The 23,295-nt window shown below is 39.6% G+C and overlaps 1 protein-coding gene and 1 long non-coding RNA gene across 2 annotated transcripts in view; one reads left to right on the top strand and one right to left on the bottom strand.

Annotated features, from left to right (window-relative positions):
- The window catches only part of LOC109421541 (coiled-coil domain-containing protein 85C-A), a 123,975-nt gene extending 103,685 nt beyond the window's left edge, over nt 1-20,290 (bottom strand). The window contains exon 1 of the mRNA XM_062849681.1: nt 18,297-20,290. Coding sequence (XP_062705665.1) covers nt 18,297-19,283 — 987 coding nt within the window. The 5' untranslated portion in view covers nt 19,284-20,290. The remainder of the gene's footprint in view (nt 1-18,296) is intronic.
- LOC134287595 (uncharacterized) overlaps nt 1-23,295 on the top strand; it is a 219,357-nt gene that overhangs the window by 122,262 nt on the left and 73,800 nt on the right. The window lies entirely within an intron of this gene.

The following is a 23,295-nucleotide window of genomic DNA, read 5'->3' as shown; positions in this document are numbered from 1 at the left end:
TGGAGGAATTCCTGAATTACTTTATGAAAGAATTCCTAAGTCCTATACAAAAAGACAAAAATCCACAAAAATAGACATTTCTTTCGTGGCGTAATTTTTGATCTTCCTAAGGAATAAATTAAGCAATTAAGTAATCTTAGAGGGAATCCATATAGCCGAGGCGGTAAACGCACGGGTATTCAGCATGACCATGCTGAGGGTGACGGGTTCGATTCCCGGTCGGTCCAGGATCTTTTCGTAAAGGAAATTTCCTTGACTTCCTTGGGCATAGAGTATCTTTGTGCCTGCCACACGATATACGCATGCAAAATGGTCATTGGCAGAGGAAGCTCTCAGTTAATAACTGTGGAAGTGCTCATAGAACACTAAGCTGAGAAGCAGGCTTTGTCCCAATGAGGACGTTACGCCAAGAAGAGAGAGAGAGAGAGAGAGAGAGAGAGAGAGGGAATCCATGGAAGGTTCTCTATAGAAATTCTTTGGAAAATTTATTAAGGAATTTAAGGCATCCCTAAACATATTTCTGAAACAATATTTGGAAGATTTTTATAAAGAAATCTCCAGAGAAATTTCTGAAAGAATTCTGAACTCTCAATTTTCTGAAAAAAAATAATTAGTCATGTAATGTTTTGTGGAAATTCTTCTAGTGAAATATCTGAAGGAATTTCTGAAGAAACTTCCGAAGAGATTCATTGCAAATTTTCTGAAAGGAATCTTTGGAAAAATTTCCGAAAAATCCCTGTATTTGTTAAAATATTCAGGATTTGAACCGAGACTTTGCGAAGGAATTGTAAAGAAATTTTCAAGAATAATGAAGGAAACCCTCCAAGAATATCATACGTAAATCGACGTAAACATCTTTCAAGAGATATACCAAGAACATGTAGGAGAATGTCGTTATGCACCTTATGAGGTTCGGATTGAAACGGAACATCTCAAATCTCCTGTTGCACTTCTGTAGGCTCACGATGTCCAAGGTGTTTCGACTTTTCCTTCAGATTACGGTCACCGAGTCTGTTGTTGAGCGGGTTAAAGACTACGTTATGATAGGTGTACGACAACCGGGCAGAACCGCTTCGGGAGATCATTCTCGAGAGTTTGGAACAGTACGGACGGAAACCATCCAGTATTCAACGGGCGTCAATGGACAGGACACTGATTCTCTTCAAAAGGGGGGCGAATACAAAAAAAAAATAAAAAAAATAAGAAAAGAAACTTGGACCTTATTAAATGGTATTCAAGACGGTGCTAAAATCCACGTCCACTAGTGGCACGTCTTGAAGAAACCCTGCAAAGTGATCATTGACACGCTTTTTTCGTAGATAAGCGCCACGGTGTACGAGCTGATCGTCAAGTATATGCTTCCGACCAACACTTCTTTTTTCAGGTTCCCCTGTAAGACCATGGGATGCGCCGCTGCATTGAACGATCGATTAGTAGTGTTGAGTAGAACAATTCGCGATTGTTGTGAAAGTGTGAATTCGTCTTCATTCTCGCGTGATTTCCATGTAATTTTTGGTGACATTGCTGCTGATCATCCGGGAGACGGAAATGAAAGTCAACAATTTTGTCTCGAGAGCACTGGATTTCGTATAATTGGGGGACATTGTTCCTGTATATCGTTTTAATACCAAAACGTGGACCATGTTTGGGTCTCACCCTTCCATTAACAACACCCGTGACACCTAGGCCTGATGGGATGTACCTTTCTTATGTGTCCAACTTATCTTCCATTCCCATCTCTCAGCTGTCGCCAGGACGTGGCTAGGACAGCTATCGACCGTTGGAGCATTGCGTCAATCTTGCCTTAGAGTCAGTGGTTAACCCCAAATCTCTGTGCTTTGATAGCGAACGGGAAGAAGGCAATTCTCATAACAGCGGACTGTACCACCTACGAATTTGTGCGACTTGCACAGTATACCACTTCGGTCCAGCTGGTTCTCCTACAAACCGTTTTCGAACAATACATGACCACTTGCTTGCCACAAGCTGTGGGAACATAACTCCGAAAAAACTGTGTCCCATCTACAAAAAAGGCTACAAGTTGGATTGCGGGAACTATCGCGCGATCACACTACTGCGCGCTGCCTACAAGATATTCCCTCAAATTTTATCCCGTCATCTATCACCGATTTCAAGAAAGTTAGTGGGGCAATAGCAGACTGGATTCATGGGTGAACGCACTACAACGTACCAGATGTTCGCTATCCACCAGGTGTTGCAAAAATGCCGTGAATACAACGTGCTCACACATCACTCATCGATTTTAAATCGGCGTATGATGCAATCGACCAAAACCAGCTATGGTAAATAGATTATGCACGAATACGGGATTGATCAAGGTGACGATGGATCGAGTGATGTGTATAGATCGAGTATCAGGGACACTCGCGAGTCTCTTTGAAACTCGCAGAGGGTTACGGCAAGGAGATGGTCTTTTGTGTTTGCTGCCTAACATCGCCTTAGAAGGTGTAATACAAGCGAAGGAGAGCGAGGATTAACACGAGTGGGACGATTTTCACGAAGTCCGTTCAGTTGCTTGGTTTCGCTGATGATATTGATATTATTGCTCGTAAATTCTAGACGATGGCGGAAACGGACTTAAGAGTGAAGCCAGGTGAATCGGATTAGTAATTAATGTGTCGAAGATAAAGTACATGATGGCAAAGCGCTCAAGGGAGTAACCACCGCGTCCGCCACCCCGTATTTATATCGACGGTGATGAAATCGAGGCGGTTGAAGAATTCGTGTACTTGGGCTCACTGGTGACCGCCGACAACGACACCAGCAGAGAAATTCAGAGGCGCATTGTGGCAGGAAATCGAGCTTACTTTGGACTCCGCAGAACTCTACGATCGAACAAAGTTCGCCGTCACACGAAATTAACTATCTACGAAATGCTGATTAGACCGGTAGACCGGTGGACACGAAGCACCGCGCCCTTCGAGTTTTCGAACGAAAGATGTTGCGTACTATCTACGGTGGAGAGCAGATGGAAGACGGGACTTGGAGAAGGCGAATGAACCATGAACTGCACTGGTGATTGGTGAGGTAAGGTAAGTAACTTTATTGAGATTCATGGACTTTATTGAGTCTTTGGAGAAATCTCTAAAGAAATTTATGAAGGTAATCTTGGAAGAATACCTGAGGGAAATCTTAAAGCGATCCTATGGCGAATCCTTGGAGAATCTCTAAAAGAAATCCTGGTGAAATCCCTAGAAGAAATCCTTGTAGGAATTCCTAAAAGAATCCCTGAAGTAATCCCTAGAGGAATTCCTGGAGAATTCGCTGAAGTAATTCCTGAATGAATCCCTTAAAGAACTTCTTATGGGATCCCTAGGAAAAATATTTACGCTCTCTTAATGAAGTCCTTACAAAATTGAGGAATTCCAGACGGAATCTCTGAAAAAAAAACCTAGAGAAATCTTAACAGCAATTGCTGGCTGAATCCTTAGAGAATTTCTTGGTAGAATCTCGCAAGTATTTGTGGAGAAATTTCAATATGGATCCTGCCTCGCAGTTTCAGAAGCAATTTCGCAAAGAATCCCTCCAAGAACTGGAGGAATTCATGAAAGACTTCCATGAAGAGAACTGATGAAGCATTTGCAATAATAATCGGAACAAGTTCCTCGAACAGTACCTAAAGAAATCATCGTAGGATTTTTTGAAGAAATAACAGTATGAGTTCCTGAAAGAATCCATAGAGATCGTCCTGAAAGTATATCTTGAAGAGTGCCTGATGAATAATCTCCTTTACCAGAGCTAAAGCTTTACCTCACCTTAAACCAAGTCCAAAGAGCGACACATCAATAGCATCTGATACTATACGTAGTGATACACAAAAACTAGTATGCATACACTCCCCAAAGCCAGAAGGAAAGCAGCTAAACAGGTTTTAAAATCCACTCCACTCGCCTTATTCGAAGTTTGGAAAACAGGATCTAAAAACGTGCACAGTCAAGTGTGTGCAAAAAAAAAAAAAAACTCGAGAAACAAAACAACTTTAGTAGCTCTTCCACCAGAGTCCATCACGTTGCCGACCGTCGTCGTCGCCACACCAGACCGTGTAGTTTGCCGAATGTGTGAATGACCACACAAAACTGAACACACATGTGCGCAACATAATGTGCTCGCTGCACTGCCGCGCCGCATCGATGACTCAGTCAACCGCGTCCAAATGAATGCTGCACATAATCGCCACCACGTCGTCGGGTGCGAGCGAGGGCCATGAGTGAGTGAAGATCATTGATCATTAACCGGCGCGGCGTGGCGCGCCGCACAACGGCAGCTTGCATCCTATTCGCAACCGGACAACGGCGATCACGACAACGATGCGACGACTACGGTACGGTGGCAGTGACCGATCACGACCAGTCAGTGTTGACCAAAACGAAGGTGAAAGTTGTGCATGGTGGTGACCTTATTGCCCGTCTCACTATGGCACACTCTATCGGTAGGGATCGGATACTAATGTTCGGAAGTAATTCGATGCGATAGATTGGGGAAGTCCGGATCTGAGTGATAGAACAGTTTTTATACGGAAATTAATCGAAAAAGGCTTACAGAGATCTTGAAATGTTTATTTCTTAAGTCATTGACAAATTGATCAAAAAAGTCTCAAAAAAGTAGTAAATCTGTGGAGTCGTGGACCTGTGGCAGCCAAATGAACTGCCGGTATACCTACTACATAAAATCTTTGGATAAATTTGTAAGAAAATCTAAAACATGGAACAATGGTGATGGTGGTAAATAACATTTTTGTTCACAATTTAACCCTTAAAGGATGTGGACAACTTTTTTGCATAGTTTTACCTATAGCTTTTGACCCAGTGGGTGGATTTTCAAAACCAAAATGTTTTTATCAAGAGGATTAGTTGTGCTATCATATGCATATATGGAGATTATGTTATGCTAGAACATTTTGGAGATATAGCTGGAAATGTAGTGTACACCACTTGTTCTTCATTCGATTCCGGGTTTTATTTCTATGCACATGTGATATATTTCAATGGAAATTGCACTATATTCTTTGTATGGGTTGGGGCTGTTAGATAGAAATGTCTTATGTCCTTTTACAGCTGTAACATAGATCTCCAGGTTACCCAAAGCGTCCAGAAGTTTTGAACTCTGTCTACTGAATACAAATAGTTGTGTTTACTTTTTAAGTCACTTGAACTTGCTGAATTGCATTCAAATATACATTTTGAAACATGAAATGATGGTAGTCATGACCTGGTGATGTTCTAGACAACTTGAATATAGTGCAATTTCCATTGAAATATATCACATGTACATAGAAATAAAACCCGGAATCGAATGAAGAACAAGTGGTGTACACTACATTTCCAGCTATATCTCCAAAATGTTCTAGCATAACATAATCTCCATATATGCATATGATAGCACAACTAATCCCCTTGATAAAAACATTTTGGTTTTGAAAATCCACCCACTGGGTCAAAAGCTATAAGTAAAACTATGCAAAAAAGTTGTCCACATCTTTTAAGGGTTAAACGACTGTACCTTAGTGTGGTCATTTCAGTCAACTTCGTACCAAATGTTGCATAAAACGTTTTATGATCACCGTAAAAGCGTTCATGAGATCGCTATCATGAACTATTATGTGACATTTTGGAACCAAAGCTATCGGAGCCACTTTCTACGTTGGCCCCTCGCTTATGTAACAACCGGTCAACAAGATACTTTCACCCCGACCGACGACGACACGTATCGGAAGAGGAAAGATGACACCAATGAAATCGAAAGTTGTCTTCTCCAGATTTGAACACCTATAATTCCTTTGCCGGCGGTCGGTTCGGTGCATTGAGCTCGGATAAACAAATTATTCAACCACTCCCAAACCGAGCGAGGAGTTACATTTGCTATGTCTGCCCCTATCATTCCGCTGCGCGCTCTTGGGCGACCAGTTTCCGACCAATCAACTCTTGGGGCGTTGTGATTGCCTACATGATCTCGCCGCTCGAAAACGAAAAGGGAAAAATATTTCGAATGTTAATATATTTATGAAACTTAATTTCTCCTGTCTTCGTTATGACGTCGTGGGAACTTGCACTCCGAAGGCTGTTTCCACTACCTCGTTGGAGTTAATTCCATTTCGTTGCCCTGCACCGGCCAGAGACGAGACGACATGCCTCTATTTATAAATGTGCATTGTATAAATTTCCCTTCATTTCCACCCGATTCAGCTTCCATCATCGTCCAAAATCACTGAGACGAGTTTATTTGGTGCAATGTAGCAATCGGAAATTCGATAAAAAAGGCGGGTATTGCCTACACGTTTGCAAATCAACCATATGTCTGGCTGTCTGGTTCAGAGATATCCGTCTAGCACGACACGCAAAATCAGACAATCGGAAATTGAAACCCACGAGGCGACAGAAAGAAATATATAACTCGATATACTTTTCCGTGGGCACAGTAAAACACCCAGCCGTATTTTTTGTTCACTTGCATCCATCATAACCCATTCATGCTTCAAATGTAGCCTATTCTCTTTCGCATTGAATGCCTTTTCGATCGCCCCACGACATCGTTCCGAGCCAACGACGACGACGGGAAGCCATATTTTGGAGCATGCACTCGAAAACAGACTCCCCACCAGCAGCCGTAACCTACCACCACAGTACTTGAGAGTAGAGCACACCGCACTACTACCTACTGTAGTTCAGGGTTTTCCTTGGTTCGAAGGGCGATGACCAAATCTCTGCCTTCTGAAGTCACGGTTCGATGGGTTTTGTTCGGCTGTTGGTACCGGTTCATCGGAAGTGCATTCACAACAATGGTCTGCCGGTTGAATGTCACATCGTCGTCGTCGTAGCCGAGATTGTTGGTTTCTGTGACAACATTAAGTTTGACTCATTGGAAGCAGAGAGTATCATGTTTCAGTTTAGAGGGTTTAATCTGCGGCAGTGCACAATGGTTCAAGATCCAGACGTACAAGGAATATTATTATTTACAAAAATATTTATTTGTTCAAAATCATAAACCGGATCAGTAGCGAACATTGGGGTTCATATCCGGCATTTTTGAAACGTACCCTGCCTACCGTATCCTTCGGGCACTGGCCATCTTCTGGATGCTAGAGGTTCGCTGTAGACTACTGCGAACTCGTGGTTCATCCTTCGCCATCACACACCGTTCTGAACATCGCCGAAGTTCGTCCTTAGCACGCATCGGTCGAAAACTTCGAGTGCTTGCAGGTGCTCTTCGAGCTTGATGATCCATGTCTCCTGTCAGTAGGCGAAAAGTCCCTATACGCGTTTTGTACATGGTACATTTGATCCGTAGTTTCTTTTGGAGCCCCTGATAGGCACTACTACCACCAAGCCCGTGCACCAACGCTTCATACACTAGGCGCCTCTTCGTCTTTTGCCAAAATTGGAAAAAACCTCTCCCTTGGCGCCACTTCTGTGCACGGGTCTGACTACCACTGATGATGCGCCTTAGTATTTCACGACTCGCATTGTTGCCAGCCGTCGGAAAGGATCTAAGAAAGACAAATTTCTCCATTACCTCGAAGATATCCCCGTCTATCATAACATTACTTTCTTGACGAATTCTGTCATGTGCGATTGAGCGAAAATGTCAGATGTAACGACTGTTCATTAAAGAAAGTGGACATCTGTTTACCAATAGTTTAGAGTAAAACTATACAAAAAATTGTGAATTCTTGCTCAGTGTGTAAAAACATTGTTCACTTCGGCAACACACTCAAAGAAAACAGAAAAAGTAAGAAATTTCGAGCGATAGGTCGTATTAGCTTTGCGACTAGCAGATTAATTCTGCACAAATGGTGTTCCTAAAAGTTGGCTTACTAATACCCGGGTAGAGGCTAATGGCAAACAAAGGACAAAATAATAACTGGCTTTGCCATCATATCTCGTTTTGCCATTCTTCTGTTATTATGAAAAACTTAAAATGGCAAATCAATAGCAAAATATACAATCATAGCAAATCTTGTCATTGATATGTTATTCATGAATAATGCTAAATAACACATCAATAACAAAAATTACTATCATGGTAAAACTTACAATTTAGCACCTTTTATAATGAGTTGTATAAAATATCAAAACAATAACATAATTTACATTCCTAGCTAAATTTGCCATTATTTTGATATTGTGAGAAATTATTTATAAACATTAGGCACCTTAACATATTTTACTCTTAATATACCATTAACTATTATATTGTATATTTCAAGCATAACTGAGTTTTTAATTTCCACAAAATAAAACTGTTTTTACATTGATTGGTGAACTTAAATTTTATTGAAGAAAAAAAGAAATAGCTCATTTTACTTTTCTTCTGCTACTATGAAATAATAACTAAATCTACCATTATTTTTAAATTAAATTTGAACAACTAAACCTATAATTATTTTGATCGCCACATAAACAGCTAAATTTGTTCTTATTCTGTTATCAATAACTCAAGAATGTCATATTTTGTTATTCACCGATAACAGTTAATTTGGGTCTTATTTTGTTATCAATATCTCAATAATAACTTATTTTGTTCTTCAATTTAATCCGCATGCTTTACCATTACTTTGTTATTACAATGGCAAAATAAGTTATTTTTAAGTTTTTCTGCTACCAAAATTTTGTTATTATTTTTGTTATTTTAACTCTTATTTCAAACAAACAAATAACACATTTTGCCATTCAAACATTCTGTTTTAATGGTAAAATTTGCCATTCTTTTGCCATTAAGCCTACCCGGGTACACTTCCGGGACCGCAATTTTTTAACGCTAAGCAGGGGACAGATGTGCCAGATGATGTAGGGTGCGGCCACCGGTTTTGGCCAGTCTAAGGGAAATCATTTTTATAAAAATAACCAATAATCCTATGAAAACAACCAATGCGTCAAAAGAAAGGTTTCAATCTATATTTTGAAGGGAAAATGCAGAAATCATGCCAATACTTGATTTTTGTATTAAAAGTGGCACTGGCCAAAATAGTAGCTCTGCCGCAGTTTTGGCCATATTCTTAAGTTTGGTTTCTATTTTGGCCAATCACGTGTATTTCTTATGGGAGTGGCCAAATTAGAAGCACCCTGGCCAAAATAGATATATGGAAGCAGATTTTTTAAGGAAATATATTTTTTTATTCCAGTTTTTAATCAAAATGTGTGGTTTTCATAGCTGTAATCATCATATTGTATTAGGATCTTCTAGTAAAAAATAAATTTACGCCGATTTAGATCGCAACAGGCTCAATACCGCACTATGGCCAAAACTCCGGACTGGCCAAAACTGAAGCTTCTACCCTAGGGTACATCAGAACTGATAAATTTGGGAAAAATTTTTTTGGTGTGGCAAGCCAATTGTTCATGTGGCTTAAAGAGTTCTTCGTATTTCACAACGGGAACAATCAACGGTGAAAATAACAGAAAGGAATGCATCAAAAAACGACTTGTACCCATGTAGATACATACGGATCCTCTTTTGTTTTAGGCGGATCTGTCATCCGCTTATTACGCTTCTTCTACACTAGAGATGCTCAAGACGGAAAAAGTCGATTTTGTCGAAAAATGGCAAAATCCACAAAACTACTCTGAACAGCGTCCTGTGGAAAGATACTGGACAATAATTAAGTGGCATCTCAAGAAAGATGGAATAGAAGCAAGTTCTGTTGATTGCTTCAAAAAAAATTGGTCTGCGGCACAACGAAAAATTACAGAGAAAGTTGTGCAGAATCTAATGGGAGGTATCAAGAGGAAAGTCCGAGCGTTCTTCCGAAAAGCGAAGCAAATGTTCAAACTCACGTGAATTTGGCCACATGTATGTTGATTGTCATTTATAAAACATAAACCTTTGAATTTGTTCGAAAATACATATTTTCTATTGAAAAACAGGTGTCCAATTTCTTTAATGAACAGTCCTTAGAACGTAAATCCGTTCACGACTATGTAAAGACTGGAAGCCGAAAATCCCCGTTACATTTCTCTAGGAATTCTGGGATTCATTATAAAATTTCACCTGGAACTCCGTAAGTAATTTAACCACAGACGTTAATCTATTTCACGGATTCCCTCAAAAAATTTCCCACGAATGCAGTCCAGATTTTCCCAAACGATTCCATCTGGAATGTCATCTATGAATTCCTCCAGGGATTTTGTAAGAAACTCCTTCAGATGATCAATCAACAGCCCGGTGTTCTTTGAAAACATCTTCAGAAGTTCCGTGGAGAGTTCTCCAATCGTTCAGAAACGGCTTCGTGGATATTTTCAAGAACTACTCAAAGGAATCCGGTGGAATTTAATCCAAGGTATTGTCAAGAATGACTCCTGGGCTTCTTTCAGGAAATTCAAAAATTTCTTCAAAAATTTTGTCAAAGATTCCAGCAGAAATTTTTTATTATATTCCGTTAAGAGTTTATTCAGGAATGCCGTCATGAAAGTTTTAATTTCTTCATAAATTCACGAATTTTGTCTAAAATTCCTCAAGGAATTTCGTCAGTGGTTCTTCCAGAAATTCTATACGTATTTTTTATCTCTTCATAGTTAAATTAATTAATTATCGACTTTTGCGGCTTAACCGCCAAATGGAAGTTTTACTTAATTCCAAAAGCTAGACTTTACAAATACTGGCGTGAGTATGAAATGGACAAATTGAGGTGAGATTTGCGAAAAAGTTACTCGTCCTCTTGATGAGACTTGAACTCACGACTCCTACTCACTAGACAGGCGCGTTGCCGCTACGCTACGAGAAGATTCGAAGACGTAGTGACTAACATGAATTCAAGTTCAAGAAATTCTGAGGTTATTTTTTCACAAACTGCACCCCTATCGGATGGATTAGATGTACATCCACACTACTCATCTATTGTATATGTGAAGCCTAGGCGAGAGTGCATTGTTTGTAATGTGTTGAAAGTCCACACACCTCTCATCGACGACTGTGTCGAAGAGATCGCGTGGTGAGCGGAAAGCTTCCAACGGATCGCGACGTTCTCAAACGACCGGTTACGGGACATGAGTCGGTTGCTCGATGACATAATTAAATTTAAGAAAAAAAAAACTGTAACTTTTGAACCAAAAGAGATAACGACCATCTCAGCGCACGAAACGAAGCGTCTTCAAATGCTCTACAAGTGTTCCTTGGGCGACTTTGATGAAAAATCGAAACTGTAAAAGTTAACTCCAGAAAACCGGTTTTTCTTGAACCACCCTAAGCTAAATCACAAAAATCAGGCCAAACATTTCAATAGGTCCTATCACGGTGTGTTGTGTAGAACAACTTTGTAATAAAAAAATAAGTAAGTCTGAAATTTTGCCCAGTGATACTTTGGGCCATTCCCTTCAATTTTCTGGGTCGGTTGAAAACATCCATCGGGGGGTCTAGAACAAAAATTTTTATTGAAGGTTTTTCATGCAAAAACAGTTAAAAGCGCATATTATAAATTATTGTATCTCGTACAAATAGTCACAACTTTTTTGTCTTTGAAGATAGAATCAAAAAATTTTCAGGCGTTTCGAAGTAGTATGCGTAGATGACTGTGTGAAAATTTCATGGAAATATGTTGAATGGTTTTCAAATAATAGCAATACTATCAAACGCATTTTAAAATACTTAGCTTAGTAGCAAAAGTCCAACAAAATATCTATATTTTTATATAATAATACATAAAAAAAATTTAATTCTAAGGACCTTGAGTCATTATGATGGCGGTATGTACTGTGAAATAATGAACAATTACATAGTCAAATACATGAAAGGAAAACACACACATTGCCATTATGTAGCTTTTGACTAAAGTATTAATTATTTATCTCAAGAACGCGGTTTTGCGTATACATGTTCATTTTTCCATTTTTTTTTAAATGATTCAGGTCTTATCTAAGTATCAGATTGCAAGCGAAAGGCTTTACGAGAGCGTGGCGCAATAATTTGGATTACAAAAAAACTGTTTGTTATTTTTTCGAAAGATATAGATTTATGTTGAAAATATTCTACTAGTCAACGACGCCCTAACAATGATCAGTCACTCTTCCTCATGCTTGGAGGAAACCACAGAAAATATTTTTGAGACATCATATGCAAATCGATAAGACTATTTAAACCATTGTTATAAAATTGTTTTTCCTTGGCTTTATGCTGAACAGCCTAATTTTCATGCCTAATGTAGAAACATTTTCAATAAGTACTCCGTTCTTTTAACTCTTCTTTCAGAACTTATTATCAGTTATTTGTTAATAAATGGTGGCATAAGTAATAAGCATCATATTGCTATTAAATTTAAAGATAAACCTAAGTTTAGGTCCAACAGCTATGTCAAATATCGTGGAATAATCCGGAAACTATGTTTAGTACCGTAAAGTTGCCCTTGATCGAATATTGCCCAACTGAATTCTGTTTTGATTTCAGTTCTCGTTATTGTGTCCTGTCTTGGTTTAATGTGGACTCATACCCACAACTTCAATGTTATTATGAGGTCTTTAACAGAGTTAACTTGTTTTTATTCATTGACTAAGGTGAAATACTATTTAATTTTGAGCTTGTGAACATTAATTCCAAAATAATTTAGTTTCTATACTTTTTCTTCGAAACAGAGATGTTTCCCAATCCTCGAGTGCTTTTCTTGGCTTACCAAATAACATTTTGGTATATTTTCTTTAGGGAAGGCCGACATGCTCAGCAATCATGATAATTGTGTTTATTATAGGATTCGTAATAGAGGCATACTTGTACTTGTGAACATGTATACGCAAAACCACGTTCTTGAAATAAATAATTAATACTTTAGTGAAAGCTACATAATGACAGTGTGTGTTTTCCTTTCATGTATTTGACTATGTATCTGTTCATCATTTGAAAAACAAGTTTTCACAGTACCGCCATCATAATGACTCAAGGTGTTTAGAATAAAATATTTTTCATGTATTATTGTATAAAAAAATATAGATATTTTGTTGATCGTTTGCTACTAAGCTTAGTATTTTAGAATACGATTGATAGTTTTACTATTACTTGAAAACTATTCAACATATTTCAATGAAATTTTCACACAGTCATCTACGCATACTACTTCGAAATGCCTAAAAATTGTATGGTTCTATCTTCAAAGACTAAAAAGTAGTGACTATTTGTAGGAGATGCAATAATTTACAATATGCGCTTTTAACAGTTTTTGCATGAAAAACCTTCAAAAAAAAATTTTTTGTTCTAGACCCCCCGATGGATGTTTTCAACCGACCCAGCAAAGGGAATGGCCCAAAGTATCACTGGGCAGAATTTCAGACTTACTTATTTTTTTGTTTTAAAGTTGCTCTATAAACACACCGTGGCCTATCTGAATTTGAAAGGCTCTCTTTAATCACTTTCTCTATCAATTATTGCATTGCAATGGTACACTTTTCAACTATTTTTGCAGTATAAAACAAAAGACGATTGTTTTGACCATCGTTCAATGCAAGAAGACAATCATAATGCAAATAAACAGCTGAGATATTAACAAAAGAGAGGGAAACCAAAGAGAGGCTCTCTTCTGCTGATAGGACCTTTAGACATGTTTGGCCTGAAGTATCTCTAGATTGGTCAATTTTAAAGCTACATACAAACTGTCTTCAGCAAACTTGTTCAAAATTGATAGATCTACAACTTATCCGAAGAATGTCTATAGTTATTCTTGCAAATAAAAAGATTGGTTTCCAATTTCTTTGAAAATTTGGTCCACCCTAATTTTCATGTACTTTGGAAAGAGGGCCTTACTACCATATTTGTCTAAAAAATCATTTGAAGACGCTGTATGCATCTTTCCTCGTAAATCTGTTTCGTGGACCATTGTGCACTGCGGAAATTTCTTGAGTAATCCCTGAAGCAATTTCTTGAGGATGTTCTGCGGAAATTTATTAAGGATTGTTTGAATAAATTTCTTGGGGATCTCTGCCGAAATTTCATCACTAATCCCCAATGGAATTCTCTGAAAATTATCTAAGAAAATTTCTTGATGATCTATTGAAGAAACTCCTTGAGGATTCTCTGAGCAAATTCCTTGAGTAATCTATGTAGGAATTCCTTACGGATTTTCTAGGGAAACGTCGTGAGTGATCCCTAAGGGAATTTCTTGAGATTTCTCTGAGGAAATTTTTCTGGAGATTTCTCGAAAAATTATCTGTATTCTCGAGAATTTCCGGAGGAATATCTAGATGCATTCTCGGAAGAATATCTGGAGGAATTTCCTGCAGACTTTCTGGATGAATTCCCGTAGGGATTTCTAGAGAAACTTCCGAATGTTTTTTTGGAAGAATTTCCGAAATAATTTCTGGCTAAATTCCTGGAAGAATTTGTGGATGAATGTGCGGAGGGATTTCTTCAAAAAATTCTAGAGAATTTTGGAAGTATTCCTGGAGGATTTTATTGAGGAGTTTGCGGAAGAATTTGTGGAGAAATTTCCGAAAGAATTTTAAAGTGAATTACCGAGTGAATCTCGAAGGATTCGCAGAGAAATTTTGGAAGAACTTTTGGAGGAGCTCCCAGAGGAATTTCTGGAGAAATTGCCTAAAAAAAATTCTTATCGAATTCCCGAGCAAAATTGTTGGATGATTTCCGAAAAATTCCCTGAAGAATTCCTGGAAGAACTTCCGAAGGAGTTTCTGGAGCAATTCTCAGAAAAAGAACTTTTGGAGGAATTCCTGGAGTAATTTCTGGAAGATATCCCGGAGGAGCTATTGTAGGTATGCCCGGAGGAGTTTCTGGAGAACCTCACGGGGGAGTTTCTTGAGGAATTTTTGGGGGATCTTCTGGAGGAATTCCCGGAGCAATTTCTTGATGAATTCCCGTAGGCATTTCAAGATAAATTCATAAAATAATTTCTAGAGATATTTCCGATGAAAATGCTGAAGGAAATTCTAGAGGAATTCCGGAGGAAATTAAGAGGAATTCACGATGGAATTTCTGGTGGATTTCCCGGAGAAACTTGTGGAGGTATTGTTTTTCAGGAGGAATTCCCGAAGTTATTTCTTGAAGATTTCTCGGAATAGTTTCCAGAGGAATTTATTTAACAATTCTTCAATCAATTTCTGGATAATTTTCCAGTGAAATTCTCTAGGAAGGAAGAATTCCAGAAGAATTTTTGGAGGAATTCCCTGGAGAATTTCTGGAGGAATTTCCAAAAGAATTCCTGGAGGAATTTCCAAAAGAATTCCTGGAGGAATTTTCAAAAGAATTCCTAGAATTTCTAGAAGAATTCCCGAACAAATATGTGGAGGACTTCACGAAGGAATTTCTGGAGGAATTCACTGACAAATTTGAGAGGAATTCCCATACGAATTGTTTGAGGTATTTCTGGAGAAATTTGATAGCGATTGCTGGCGTATTTTCGATCCTCGAGTTGCTTATGAAACAACTGTTTTAATTTGTTATACAAAAAAAAATAATCATATCTGGAATAAAATATTCTGGAGAAATTCTTAAAGGATTTTCTCGAGGAATTCTCAAAAGATTACTTGGAGGGATTTCATAATGAGTTTACGGAGAAGTTTCTGGATTTAATCCAGTAAGAATTTCAGGAAGAAGTCCTGCTGCAATTTCTTGAGGAAGAACTGGACGAATTTCTAGAGGAGTGTCTAGAAGAATTTCTTGAGGAATTCTCAGTGAATTTCTGGATCAATTCCCAGAGAATTTCTGGATCAATTCCCGGAAGAATTTCCGGAGGAATTCCGTGAAGCATTTATGGAATTATTCCCGGAAGGGTTATTAAAGGAATTTCTCAAGGAATTCGTGGATAAATTTCCGGAGGAGTTCTCTCTACGGAAATGTTGACCCACAGAAGGAGTTTTTGCTAGAGAAACCTTAAAGAAATTCCGATTTGAAGGAATCCCAGAACTAATCAAAGAAAATAATCCTGGAAGAACGATTCGAGCTACTTCGCAAGGAACTCCTGGAGCGATTCCTGGGGGGCACTTCTGTAGGAAATTCCCAAGAAAAATTGAGTTTTGTAATCCCTCGGAGAATACGGAGGGTTTCGGAATGAATTGTGTAGATTTCAGACAGTAGTATCCATAAAGCAAACACAAGACCCCCAGGAACATGATCTATACCAAAGCAATGGGGAAAAATCTGAAAAAGAGCTTCTCGAGGAATCCCGGAAGTAATGTGTTGCGCACACAGACAGCGGATGAAGCTTCGCGGGTTCTGCTGTACTTTTTTTGACAAAGCTGTATAGTGCATGCTATCAATCGTTCATTCCTGTTAACACATTTTGCTCAAATGCGGAAATAATGGTTCCTAGAATAAAGCAAAAGAACATGACAAAATGCGGAAAAAGTTCCTTGTAAAATTTTGAGATAGTTACTTCCAAAATTATTGGTGAAAACTTCTGACCGAATTTGGATTTTTTTTTCAGAAATTGAAACGATTTCCTGCCATAATTTGAAGACATAAATTGGCACAATATTACCGTAATTGAGGAGCTAAATTGACACAAATTTCTTTCAGAATTCTGAGAGAATTTCAGCCAGAATTCTAAATGGTGAAAGCTGCAATGTGCACTTTCGTTTAGCGATGCGAGAGAATTCTTCCTAGAATTCGAAGAAAAGTTCTGATAAAACTCCTATTACTCTATTCCTGAAACTGGTGAGAAATTCCTTACGGAATTCGTAGACAAATTTAAACGAAATTTTGAGAAAACTCTAATCGGAATTTAGTCGCAATTGATAGAGAACTCTTCTGGAACTTCGAAGAAAATGTTTCCCTGAAATCTGAGTGTATTTCTGCTGAAATTAGAAGAAAATTTTTTCCTAGATCATCCCACAATCAAAATAAACTTTTGTTTATTTTTTTTCGTGAGTTTTAAGGCTAGTTTTTGACAACCGAAGAAATATCTACAGATTGCGAAGGTGATTTTTCCGCGATTTCTGTCGAATTGTTCCCAAATTTTGAAGAACATTTTTTCCTGAAATCTGAGGGTACTTCTTCTGAATTATGGAGATGTTTTCTTCAGCAATAGGACAAAATCAGAGTAGTACTACATTTGTAGTAAGTAATAAGCTGAATTTTTGTATGGTAAGAAGGTGAATTCTCCGTTTCTGCAAGGAAATGGTATAAAAAGCGTGGGTATTACGATTCCTTGTCTTATTTGATGCTGTTTGAGCAAAACTTTAGAAAACTGTGCTGTTGAAGAAACAAGAAATGGACAAAACAACAACATAGTTTTTCAATGTTTTGCCCAAACAGCATCAAATTAGGCAAGGATCCATAACACCCTAGCTTTTTGCACGATTGCCTTGCAGAAACGGAGAATTTACCTTCTCGCCATACAAAAATTCAGCTCATTACTACAAATCTAGTACTTCACAGATTGTCTCCTATTCTACGAGAATATGGGTCGATATTTGGTGAAGACTTCTTCTTGGAGTTTCTACTAGATTTCAGAGAGAATTTATTCCAATATTTAAGTATCATTCCTATTGAAATTTTAAATAAAATCTCTTCTGCAGAGAAATTCGATCAGAATTGAGAGTATTACGTAATTTAAATAGGTTTTCCCCAAATCTTGGAGTTGCAAAACAGAGGGATTTTTTCCCGAGATTAAGGAAGAACTTTTATATAATTTCGGAGCAAATTTCTTCCGTAGTTAGTGAAGAACTCCTACCAGAATTCGGAATATAATTTTTTCGAGAGTCCCAGAAAAAACTTCAGGATAAAGGATTTCCCAGAGATTTCTTCAAGAATTTCTTCGGAAATTCATCCACAGATTATTTTGGGAATTCTTCCTAGGCTGGGATTATATGAGAATTTCCTAGAATTTTTTTCGCGAAATATTCCGAAATTCCGCTAAACATCCTTTGCATCTTTTTTCATAGTACCGAAAGCGTTCAATAAAAAGTTACAGTAGCTAAAGCATATTACGATTGTTTTATTTAGCCAACTTATCTCTCAATTTTCCAACCATTTAATACGCCACAGCCAAAGAGCCACAGCTATGTCAGTAATAGATAATGGTGAAAAATGAATTATTGTGGAAGTACACTTAAGTTTTTTGTACGATTTATTTGGAAGATTCGTTCAAAAGCACTTCCTTAAATATCTTGAAAGTTCGAGCTGGTAACAACTAAAATCCAACGTTAAGCACTTTGAGTTAACCCTGCCTACATATCGATAAGTTTCGTGAAAAGAAAATGGGTCTAAGTCCGATTCCCCTTTAATCATTTTTTTCCAATTCCCAAGATCATAAAAATCGAATGTATCCCATGTTTCTGCCAGGCACTGCATCAATGAAAACGTAACATTGGAAAGGAAAAATAAATAACAATAAAACGACCACCCACCTGAAAGTGTCGATTCTGCTCGATCGACGATATCCGACCCCCGCTGGACGAGGTCGGCGTGGACGACGTTTCCGATTCGGCTTTCCGGACAAACTTCAGCATCTCCTGCTGCTGCTGTTGTAGTTGTTGCTGTTGTTGCTTTTGGTTTGGATGTTGCTGATTGTTGTTGTTGTTGCTGTTGATGCCGTTGGTTGTTGTTGGGATCGGTGGTGCCTGCTGACTGGGAGGTTGGTGGTGGTGAACGATCGCAGTGGTCTGCTGGATGTGGCCCTGGGGCTGCTGAGGTTGGTTTTGGGTGGGTTGTGGGGATGGTTGCTGTTTTGGGTTCAGGTGTTGCTGCAGGGATCGGGTGGAACTGGTTGTCGCTTGATCCTCGGAGGAAGATTCCGAGCTGAGGCGGTTGTGAGGTGGCGGAAGGTGATGGGACGGTTGTTGTGGTTGATTTGGGTGGTTGCTGGTTGCGGTGAGGTGGTGTTGGTTGGAGAACCTCAGATGGGATCGCGGAACGGCCAACCGACTAGGGATGAGTTGATGTTTGAGATTTTCGGGGATGTAGAGCCCGGTGGTTTTGGGGATTTCGGGAGGAAATTTCAGGTGATGATGAGATCCCCCGTTAAGGTCGGAAGTGTAGGCTATGGATGGTACTGTGGAGGATCTGGCCAGCGGTGGAGCGCCTCCGTTATGAACGATGTGTTTGAGGATACCTCCCGGAGGCTGAGGAGGTGGTTGATATCGGGGCGGAATTTGCGATCCCGCCGTTTGGATTGGTTGAGAAACTTGTTTCTGCAGAGATGGTTGAGTTTGGACTGGTTTCGCTCCACCGTTCACTGTCGGCTGACCTGCAACCGTCGAATTGGCGTGTCCGTTTGAGGTGACAGTTGCCGCCGGTGGCTGCTTCAGTTTGGATTTCTGTAGTTGGGACTGTTTGTTGCCTGCGAGACTGATAATATTTCCAGATAGTTTCAGGTTATTACTATTTGTTGACATGACTACGGGAATGCTGTGAGGGATTGGAGAGGAATGTGTTGGACGACGTTGTTGTCGCACGGCTTTTCTTGTATCGCGGCACGTTAATTACTTAACTTTTACAGAGAGATATTTCTTCCCTCTTTTCTCCAGATATGAATTTCACTTCGGCAAGAGGACACTTCAGACAAGATACATTACATTCACTCGCGCTGCGATGTGGTCGTTCGAGAGGCACTTAAACCGATAGATAGTAGAAATACCACATCTTCTTTCGTTTGCTTCTGGTAAAACTTCGCTTCTTTTCTTCTCGATCATCACATTCTTCGTATTCCACGAGCGGCGAGAATCTCGAGAAATAGCTTTCTTATCATCAGCAGCAACCTTCGCCTATCCGAAAAGCAATTCTATCATCTTCTTTTTTCCCTGGCAATTTTATGTGTGGTTCACTCACTCACTCGGCTCCAGACAGACTCTACGGCATTTTCCGCTCCTATTAAGTTACTCACTCTCGGTAAAGTAATTTTTTATCACTATGTATCATTATGACTCATTATCTATGCCGACTCTCAAGACCCCGGACTAGCGACTAGGGGGTATCGAATTCATAATGGCACCACGCGCCAGCCAGCCAACGTTAATAATGATGACGACGACGACGACGACGACGGTGGAGACGGCCCTTCCCAGACCAACACGACGAAGGCACTGACTGAAGTCTTCCACCAAAGTCTCACTCAGCCCACCGCAGCACCGCGACTTGGAACGGAGATCCAGTTCCAGACGCAGCCTCGTTGAGAGCGATCAAAGGCGAATCACGCTCACTCGAGTGGTAGCCGGTCGCTTCACAGCGCGCGCGCAAAAAAAGTCGTTGGAAGTCCTAAAATTTGAACCTGAAACGAGATGAGAAAAGGAGAAGTCAGAAACAACATGCTCGTTACAATTCGAAACTTAACGAAAGCTTAACGTCGCGTCCGACGACGTTCGCTCTCGCGTGCTTCCTTGACCTCCCAACCCCAGACCAGGTATAGGTATATGCTTTGCGGTTGATGTTGTTGTTGCGAGTTGCGGAGTATGCGCGAAATCGCTGTCGGACTGGATCCTCCACAGGAGAACCGGAATGTAGCGAAACGACGACACCAACGATCCGCTCCTTACGTCGTTTCTTTCGTTTCCCACTATACATTTCGGCGATGAGGGAGGTATGTTTTCACGGGAGAATGAGCGAGCAGTTCCGAACCAAGGAAGGAATCGCACATTTGGGATTCAACCAACCGATGGTGGTGGCGATGAGGATTTGCTTTGTGCGGGATAGGTTACATAACAGTCGAGAGAACTCGAATCGCTGATTGACGAGTCTTGAATAAGATTTAATAGGCCTTCGATTAAGTAGATAGCTTTTGCTGGAGAGAAATGCATCCTACGACGATTAGTGAAATCACTGAATCAAAAACCCAAAACTGAGACACACGTTTTGAAGAAGAGCAGATGACGGCTTCGGGATTGTCGTTGTTACAGACTTATTCTTGGCATGCATATAAGCCCGGGATATAAGAGATAAAAGTACTGAAAATAATACACTAAAACCCCAATTTACGCTAACTGTATTTGCGCCAAACTCAATTTATTCTCCCACTATTTACGCACTAATTTCCAAATAACACTCCTTAAGCGTAAATTGGGGTTTTAGGTATTCGGGAACAACTAACTTGTAATAATGAATATTTAAAGTTGTTGCTCAAATTGTTCGTCACAAGGAGCACTACCGCTAGCAGTGTTGCAAAACTCAGTGGTTCCCAATCTTCAGTGACGGGCATCATGAATTTCCCAAGATCCGAAAGTTGTATATTCTGCGTCTCAAGGAGCATGTACATTACATGTATTACAATAAAGTGATGTTGCGCAGAGCAGTGGTTCCCAAGCAGAGGCCACGGGTCATGCTAATTTCTCATGAACCGAGAGTGCGATTAGAAAGTTTTAAGAAGTTTTAAGATTTTGCGTCTCGAGAAACAATTATTACAATAAAGTGCACTGCAATATTCAGTGGTTCTCAAACTGGGGTCACGGACCATGTCGATTTCGCAAGAACCGAAAGTCCGAGAAAAAGGCGTGAATGTTTTTAAGATTCTGCATCTCACGGAGCACATAATACAAGTAATTAGTGTTGCGATTCGCAACTTGCGAGCTCAGTGGTTCCCAAGCTAGAGTCACGGACCATGCCAATTTCTCAGGAATCTGGATGAGAAAGTGAAAATGGTTTTCAAATTCTGTGTCTCAATAAGCAATTATTACAATAAAGCGGCGCTAACAAACTCAGTGGTTCTCAATATGGGGTCACGGGCCATGCTGATTTCGCAAGAACCAAAAGGCTTAGAAGAAAGTGTGAATATTTTAGGGTTCTACGTCTCAAAGAGTAAAAAAAACACGGACACCATCCTTAGCCAGAGACTGTACAGACTGAACGAAACTTAACACTAGTTTACGGACACACGGATCATGCACCAGTCAGTGGATAGGGAGAAAAACTATTTTCACGAAAACTTTCATCGCCCGGAGCGGGAATCGAACACTCACCCCACAGCATGGTGCGATTAGAAGCTTGGTGACCCTAACCGCACGGCTACGAGGCTCCACCAAGTACTTATTTCAAATAATGGCGTTGTAAACCTCAGGGGTTTCCAATCTGGGGTCACGAGTTATGCAAATTTCCCAAGAATCTAAAGTGCGATGAGAAAGTGGAAATGGTTTTTAAAATTATGTACCACAAGCAGCATAAAATTGATGTGTTGCAAAGCTCAGTGGTTCCAAATCTGGGGTAACGAGCCATGATTATTCCTCAAAAATCGAAAGTTCTAGGATGGTCTATTTGACGTATATCAATTTAGTACGGGTGTGTTTATAAATCACGTACACCAAATTTTGGTACATCTCCCTGAAACGCCCATGAAACCTCCTGGGATCTCCCTGGTACCCCCTACCTGGACCCCACTTATAATCCCCTGGAATCCCCTCTGAACCGAAGAAACTCCAGAGAAACCCCTGAAACGCCCCTGAGGCCCTGTAGCCTCTGTTGAAACCCTCCGAGAACCCTTGAAACGCCTTTTAGACTGTCTGAATGAATTCCTAGGGGTTGTCCATTGTTTTACATAAGGGGATTTTCGCGATTTTTTGACACCACACTCTCCCTTGTAAGATTTATTGTATGAGAACCCATATTCTTGTATGGAGCGTAAGATTTTTCAAACCCACTTCTCCACCCATAAACTCTTGCGTAATTAATGAACAGCCCCTAGCACTTTTGGGGTTCTTGCGAAATTCTTGTGGCCCGTAAACCGAGATTGGAAACCACTGAATTTTGCAACACAAATATATTGTAATCATTGCTCCGTGCGACGTGATTAGACATAACAAAACATTTTCGTTTCATCGTAAAAAAATGGTTTTTAAAAATTTTGCGTGGCCTGTGACCATGGATAGGAAACCACTGATATTTAAAATACATCTGAATTAAAGATACTGCTCCTTGAGATGATCAATCAAAAATAAAACATGTGCACTTCTTCCTAGCACTTTCGGTATCTTGAGACCTCAAATTGGGAACCACTGATCCTTACAACACAACTACATTATGATAAGTACTCCCTGAAATGCACAATCCGAAAAACCTTTTCACTTAATCCTCACACCTTCGGTTCTTGAGAAAATCTCTAGGACCATGACCGTAGGTTGGGATCTATTAAACTTAGCAAAACTGCTTAATTATTGATTGTAACTAAACAACTTTTTAACTAATCAGAAGTTCGGAACTTAGTATATTCGATCGTCACAAACAAATTATGAAAATGAAAAAAAAATAATGCTCCACCGATTTACGCACTTATTCCCAAATACAGCGCTCCCCCCAACTTACGTAGCCCCAATTTAGGCTCCCCCCGTTTTGAGCGTGAATGGGGGGTTTAGTGTATCTTAAACTGTTCCTGGAACATCAGAATAATATCAAAATTTGATATTTCAAAATCAAACGAATAGCTCG

This window comes from Aedes albopictus, chromosome 2 (assembly GCF_035046485.1).
Source record: "Aedes albopictus strain Foshan chromosome 2, AalbF5, whole genome shotgun sequence".
NCBI lineage: Eukaryota > Metazoa > Arthropoda > Insecta > Diptera > Culicidae > Aedes > Aedes albopictus.
This window is presented reverse-complemented; position numbering and strand designations above follow the sequence as displayed.